The sequence below is a fragment of the Bison bison genome, unplaced genomic scaffold (assembly GCF_000754665.1).
Source record: "Bison bison bison isolate TAMUID 2011002044 unplaced genomic scaffold, Bison_UMD1.0 scf7180017864323, whole genome shotgun sequence".
NCBI classification, from domain to species: domain Eukaryota; kingdom Metazoa; phylum Chordata; class Mammalia; order Artiodactyla; family Bovidae; genus Bison; species Bison bison.
The window spans coordinates 2,372,881-2,380,758 of record NW_011494895.1 but is presented as its reverse complement, the minus strand read 5'-3'; the positions used below and the strand labels follow the sequence as shown (position 1 = coordinate 2,380,758).

The 7,878-nt window shown below is 42.4% G+C and overlaps 1 protein-coding gene across 1 annotated transcript in view; it reads right to left on the bottom strand.

Annotated features, from left to right (window-relative positions):
- Nucleotides 1–7,878, bottom strand: part of ITIH5 (inter-alpha-trypsin inhibitor heavy chain family, member 5) — an 84,733-nt gene that overhangs the window by 68,413 nt on the left and 8,442 nt on the right. Inside the window, exon 2 of the mRNA XM_010853146.1 lies at nt 4,575–4,619. Coding sequence (XP_010851448.1) covers nt 4,575–4,619 — 45 coding nt within the window. The remainder of the gene's footprint in view (nt 1–4,574; nt 4,620–7,878) is intronic.

Here is a 7,878-nt window from a genome sequence, read left to right as displayed (position 1 = left end):
ACATCCTCTTCATTAATCAGAGTAGAGAACGTTCAGATTAGTGTGGCACAGCTAGAACGTGAAATACAAGGGAACTTTGGGTAAACTAAGGCTACAGAGCCAGGCAGGAGCCAGATCACGGAGCGGGGGTTGGGTGGGGGGTGGGCTTAGACGTCTTTATAGTTAATCCTACACATGATACAAAGTCACTGATTTTTTTGCTTTCATTTTAGTCACTAAGTCATGTCCAACTGTTTTGCGACCCTATGGCCTGTAGCCTGCCAGGTTCCTCTGTCCGTGGAATTTTCCAGGCAGGAATACTGGAGTGGGTTGCCATTTCCTCTTCCAGGGGATGTTCCTGACCCAGGGGATCAAACCCAAGTTCCCTGCATTGGCAGGCGGATTTTTTCCCCCTGAGCCGCCAGGAAAGCCACAAAGCCACTGAAGACGTTTGTAAAAGAGAGTGATGCACCAGACCCATGCTGGAAAGATCATTCTGGTACTGTCTGGATGGGTAAATGAAGTCAACATTAACAAACTTATATGATACTTGTTAAAGAGAGGCTTTCAACATTCCTAGATTTCTAGAGAAAAATCTGAGAGATTATATGAAAGTCAAAGGGTCAAGAAAATCTTTGTAACTACGAATGAAAATAAGAAAAGATAAACTTATTTATTACTCAGGAACTTAAAGCCTTTATAACGACAAATATTTCATAAACAAAGTTAATAGACAAATGACAGATTTAGGGAAGAACTCTTCCAATTCAGAATACAGAGTATCCAAACACACGGAGATCGCCCACATACTGACAAGTGCGTGCGTGCATGCCAAGTCATTTCAGTCATGTCCGACTCTGCGACTCTATAGACTGTAGCCTGCTAGGCTCCTTCCTCTGTCCACAGGATTTCTCAGGCAAGAATATTGGAATGGGTTGCCATGCCCTCCTCCAGGGAATCTTCCCGACCCGGGATCAAACCTATTTCTCTTTGTCTCCTGCCTTGGCAGATGGGTTCTTTACCACTAACGCCACTTGGGAAGCCCATACTGACAATCAGGACATAAAAATCACAAAAGAGGGCTTCTCTGGTGGGTTAGCCATAAAGAATCCGCCTACCAATGCAGGATACACGGGTTCTACTCCTGGGCATGAAGATCCCTTGGAGAAGGAAATGGCAACCCATTCCAGTATTCTTACCTAGGAAATCCCATGGACAGAGGAGCCTGGTGGGCTACAGTGCAGGCAGTTGCAAAGAATCGGATGTGACTTAGGGACTAAGCAATAAGAAAAATTTGAAAAGAAATCACAGTAGAAAAATGGCTGCAGGACCTGAAAAACAATTCATGGAAGAACGACTCTGTATGGAGAAAAATCCAAACTCATACGTCAGGGGAGTACACGCTGAAGGACTGATACCACTTTGTATTTCAGAGACTGACAAATCAAAGAGAGTAATTCTATTGTTGCTGGCGGAAATGTGCATGTTCGTCATTGCCGATAGAAATGGAATTAAGACAGAAAGTACTAGGAGTATTCAAAAACTAGTCTGACTACATCTACCAAATTTTTAAAAATGTATGTACATTTTGATCCAGCAACCCTCCTATTGAAAATCTTGGCCACAGAATTAAAAGCATCTACTTACGACAAAAAGCAAAAGGTTCTTGCAGCAGCATTTACAGAGGCCAAAAAAATTGAAACCATACTGAAAGCTCGAGAGTAGAATGCTTGATAAGCTATGGTGTGCCAACGACATGGTATATTTTTCATCATTAGAAGAAGGGACAGATCTAGGCCAGCTGAGGCAGTGCTGAGTGAGAATAAGAAGAAACAAATGCATTCAGGTGAGAAGGCAGTTCCGTGTATTAGTGATGAGCACAAACTCAGAAGCCAGGCTGTTGGGACTCAAAACTCATGTTCGATCACCTCTTATGGAAAGTATAATCCTGGATAAGTGACTCTGTTTTCTTGTCTGTAAAATGTGTCTGTATTTGGCTGAGCTAGGACATAAGAGATACTCAGGACAACACCTGGCCTGTGGTCAGCATGCAGGGAACAGCAGCTATATTTACACGGTCTGATAGCAAATATGAAAAATCTCAAAATATATACAAGGGTCCCCATCTTCCTCTGCTGTTTTTTTTTTTCTCAGTGGTACTTATCTTCTCCATTCCTAACACATTTAACCATTTATTTATAGACTTTGCCTATCTCTGCCCTCTTTAGAATTCAAGCTCTATGAAAGATAGTGTCTTTTGCCTGTTTGTCCATTGCTGGATTCCCAATGCCTTGAACAGTGCTGGGCAGACAGTGAGGACTCAACAAAATCCTTGAATGAATGAATATGTGCATCTATGTCTTTCTTGGAGCAAGGGCTCCTCCCTGTTTTATGAATTTTTACTGAAGAATTGATGCTTTTGAACTGTGGTGTTGGAGAAGACTCTTGAGACTCCCTTGGACTGCAAGGAGATCTGACCAGTCAATCCTAAAGGAAATCAGTCCTGAATATTCATTGGAAGAACTGATGCTGAAGCTCTAATACTTTGGCCACCTAATGTAAAGACCTGACTCATTTGAAAAGATCCTGATGCTAGGAAAGATTGAAGGCAGGAGGAGAAGGGGACGACAGAGGATGAGATGGTTGGATGGCATCACCAACTTGATGGACATGAGTTTGAGCAAGTTCCGGGAGTTGGTGATGGACAGGGAAGCCTGGCATGCTGTAGTCCATGGGGTTGCAGAGTCAGACGTGACTGAGCGACTGAGCTGAACGGAAGTATGGTTGATTCACAATGATGTGCTAGTTTCTGCTGTTATATACATACATATATCCACTCTTTTTTAGATGCTATTCCCATATAGGTCATTATAGAGTATTGAGTTCCCTGTGCTCAAAAAGGCAGCAGTCTCCAACCTTTTTGGCACCAGGAACCCATTTCATGGTAGACAATTCTTCCATGGACCAGGAGGCTGAGGGATGGTTTCAGGATGATTCAAGTGCATTATATTTATTGTGCACTTTATTTCTATTATTATTGTATCGGCTCCACCTCAGATCATCAGACATTAGATCCTAGAGGTTGGCGACCCCCTCAGTATTCAGCACCCCTCTTGTGGTCAAACCAACCAGGTACCAGGTGTGTAGGTGTCGCCTGGCCCCCCATTTATGTTCACATATTGAAGGAGTCTTTGGGCCTAGAAAAGAAAACAACAGTCTCAAAGGCCCTTGCTGAATCATCTAACTTTGGAGAAAACAAAACCGAACTTTAGGTTCCGCCCTGAGGCTCCAAGCCAGTTGTATCTATCAGGGACTTATCACCCTCTGTCCAGAAACCTTCCATCTCCTACACCTGCCCAGAAGACTTATCACCCCTGCCCAACTACAAATGCCATCTCAACTAAAGAATACCCAAAACATCCCGCCTGACTAATGTTTTCCTTATCGCTTCCCCAAACCTCCCTATAAATATGGAGCCTCCCTGATCTCTCTGGGCGCTCAGCCTGGTTGTTAGGCTGACTGTCGCCCCTCCTTGCCTGAATAAAGGTAACCTACTTGCGTTGAGGTCGTCTCTCCTTCTTTTCTGCCTCAGCCCGAACTATACCTTACACATATGTCTGCCTATGATTATGTGAACATGCAGAGAAACAGAAAAAGACTGAGGGTAATAAATTTGGGGAGGCAGGATTGGGAGGATGGGGGTGGGCAGGGAAAAGGAAGCCATGCAGAAAATGATGAGAATACAAAGTCCCAGTCCAAATAAAGGTGGGAATGATTTTGACATTGGTCATGAGCAATTCAGCAGGAATTCAGACACCAGCCAGGAGCAGGGAGTAAACAGCTTGGGCTTATGGCTTATCCCTGAGGGTGTGCAGAGGATTCCGTATCCTCAGAGCCTGAAGACGTGTCCCCACACTTGGATACATCACTGTACACACCGTGGGAAGGAAGGACTGAGGTCATTTCAAATAAACACTTAGAATCCTGAACGTCTTCCCAAGTTCCATCTGGGAGCCTGCATCATACACTGAGAGCCTGGCCCAACCTCCATCACACAAAGCTTCAGTCTACAAATGGGAATACTCTGCTTTCACCGTTTATTTCCTAATACCATCTTTATTTCTTGTGTTATTAAAAAAAAGGAAAGGTTCACTTAGCTGTTAGCTTTTTTCTAAGAAGGTCTTTGAAAATTTCATGCTTTGTCCTTATACTTTTACTGGAATAATCAGGTCTCTTTTCAGAAAAACATCCACTTAAAGAAAAAGTTTATCAAAGAAAGGTTTATAAAAGCTACACTGGGGACTTCGTGGTGGTCAACTGGATAAGACTCCATGCTTCCAATGCAAGGGGTGAGGGTTCAATCCCTGGTCAGAGAACTAGGATCCCCCATGTTATGAAGCCAAAAAAAAAAAAAAGAACATGACAATATCATCATAATAAAGATTTTTTAAAAAGCTATGCTGTTTCACGTTCAATTTCTTCTACATGCAACTGTAAGGTTTGGAGTAGCTGCGAGCATAGCTGTTACCTGGTTCCAAATCCACAGACTCGTGAGGGGTACAGACTTTTAAGAGAATTTATGTGAATATACATACCAGCCTTTGCAACAGCCTGACTTGTCTTGGGATCCTGAGTCCAACCTAGAAGGAAGAAAGAGACGTGAAATACGATTGTGAGATCATTCTCATGTGAGTTAGTTAAACGAAGAGGGTTAAGGCCCATGAAGGCACACGAAGGATTATCCACCACCTGAGAAGCAGTTTTGACTTTGAACCAGGAAGCACCCAGAACAAGATTAGAACTCATGCTTCTCAGACCTGGCTGGCTGCTTAACCCACAATATCACACCACCTTCTCATCTGAGGGTTCTTATATCTGTTAGGGGAGCAGATGAAATGATCAGAACAGAGTTCACTAGAATATCTGTATTCAGGGACTTCCCTGGCCATCCAGTGGGCAAGACTTCACCTTCCAATGCAGGGAGCTGGGGTTCAATCCCGGGTGGGGGAGCTGGGTTCCATATGCCTTGCAGCCAAAAAAGCAAAACATAAATCAGAAACAATACTGTAACAAATTCAACAAAGGCCTGAAAAACGGTCCACATCAAAAGAAAAATCTTTAAAAAAAAAAGAGTATTTGTATTTGGTTTCCATTTATTTTTGGCTTGAAAATCAACTCTTTGTTGTTGTGTCTGTTACAATGAGTAAACATGTCCGCTTGCCTCTGATGGGTTCATTCATTCCGCTCAAAACCCCAGGAAGTTCTGCAGGCAAAACTGAACTTGCCTTGAACTTTCTTACTGTGTTTTTTCTGGATGATTTGCTATACTTTCCCACAGGCACAGGAGGGGCATGGGGAGGTGATAGCATCCTTAGTTTTAAAATTCATCTAATAATTAACCAGCCCCTCCGGACTCATGTAGAAGTCCTAGCTGGTTGCCAACCATTTCTCAAGATAAATCACTGTTTAAAGAACAGAAGTGTGGACTCCACTGCTGTGAGTAATAAGTTGGCGTTCCTGGAGGGCAGTATGACAATGTCGATCCAAACCTTGGAAAATATGCTTAGACTTTACACAAACCTTTTTAAACAGCTTCGTAAGGTATAACTTACAAACAATAAAAGTTGCTCTTTTAACGTGCACAATTCAATTTTTTTAAATATATTCACAGAGCTGGGCAAACCATCACCACAATCAATTTAGAACATTTTTATCCCCAAAGAAACCCTGTTTTACCTGTCATTTCCCAACCCCAGCCTTTCCCTGGTCCTAGGTACCAGTTAATCTACTTTGTCTCTATGTATTTAGTCATCCTGGGCATTTCGTATAAATGGAATCATACAATATGTGGTCATTTTTTATCGGCCCTTTCCACTTAGCATAATCTTGTAGATTTATTAGCACTTCATTCTTTTTTACGTCTGAATAATAGTCTATTGTGTGCATACATCACATTGTGTTTATCCACTTCCCAGTTGTCCGACTCTATGGTTATTTCCACCTTTTGGCTATTATTTATACTGTGGAACTTGCGTGGATATTCACATAGATGTCTGTGTTTTTATTTCCTTTATAAGTGGAATTCCTGGGTCATATGGTAAATTTAACTTTTGGGAAATAGATACACCAGTTTGCAAAGTAGCTAGCTGTAATATTTTATATTCCCACCAGTATGCAGGTCTTTTAATTTAGAAATCCTACTTTCAGAAAAGTTATCAATTGGGAGGGAGGGGAATATCAATACCAAAAAAAATGAAAGCATGAAAAGACTTCTTTGCAACTTTTAAAACAATTGTTGATCCTTGGAAAGAGCCTAACATATCCTTTAAAAGTGGTTTGGTTAAATGTATTATGATATAGTGATTAATCAGAATACAGCTATTACAAATAATGGTATGAACCTATATTTATTGACATCAAATGTTAGTTTTACCTGACTTCTGAGCTGTTCACTAAATATTTCTCTAGCTATCTGCTGGAAGGATTGCACTTCCTGGCCCTTGGTGGGAAGACAGAGCCACATGACTGGTTCTGGCCAATAACTTATGAATGTAAGTGGCCTCTGTCACTTCTCCACCAAGGACTCGATGGAAGGTATGAGATTCTCCAGAACTGCCTTTTCTCACCTGCACAGTAAGTAGTAACATTTGAGAGGTTGCTGCTCCATCAAGCCTAAGGTCACACTTGCTCCACTGACACCCCAAGATGGACGTCATACAAGCAAGAAACAAACGTTCGTCTAATTTATGGTTGCCAGGGAGAAGGATGGAGAGAAGGGATGGTTAGAGCCTTTGGGGTAGATATGTACACACTGCTGTATTTAAAATGGAGAACCAACAAGGACCTACTGTATAGCACAGGGGACTCTGCTCAATGTCATGTGGCAGCCTGGATGGGAGGGGGGTCTTGGGGAGGATGGATACCTGTATATGCATGGCTGCGTCCCTTTGCTGTCCACCTGAAACTACTACAACATTGTTCATCGGCCATGCTGCTGCTGCTAAGTCGCTTCAGTCGTGTCTGACTCTGTGCGACCCCAGAGACGGCAGCCCACCAGGCTCCCCCGTCCCTGGGATTCTCCAGGCAAGAACACTGGAGTGGGTTGCCATTTCCTTCTCCAATGCATGAAAGTGAAAAGTCAAAGTGAAGTCACTCAGTCATGTCTGACTCTTCGAGATCCCATGGACTGCAGCCTACCAGGCTCCTCCGTCCATGGGATTTTCCAAGCAAGAGTACTGGAGTGGGGTGCCATTGCCTTCTCCGTAATCGGCTATACTCCAATACAAAACAAAAAGTTTTTAAAAAAAGAAATAAATGTTTGTCATTTAAATCATTGCAGTTTGGGGGTTCTTACCCCAGTTCAGCCTGGCCTGGCCTCACTGATACAGTCAGACACACTTTGAATGATTAAATCAGGTAACAAAATGCTGTCATTAACGATCTCATTTTTTAAGTATAAGTGTCTGTATGTGTAGAATGCATCCAAATTTTAACGGCAATTACCTCCGGATGTCTGAATTTTTTTTCTTTAAACCCTTCTGTAGTACCTTAGTTTTGTATCACTTGCAAATAGAAAAAACAATAAAGCTATTTCCATTCTGTAAACTAAAAAACTGGTTTAATCATGATCCTCTTCTGATCCCTTCTGAAAATAGATATGTGCTACTGTAAATTACAATTGTAAGCCATCGTAGAGTCTCCTACGCTACAGAACATGGAATAGGAAGAATTAGTAAAGGATTTCAGTGGACATATGCTCTGACGCCAAATGAGAACCAGTCACTAGGAGGCCGCTGGCTTCTATTTCTAAAATGAGGTGGAATGATATGAATGGTCCAAAGGAAACCAGAATCAGTGTGCTGGGCAAGGTCTCCACCAGTTCTGCAGGTTCGTCTCAGG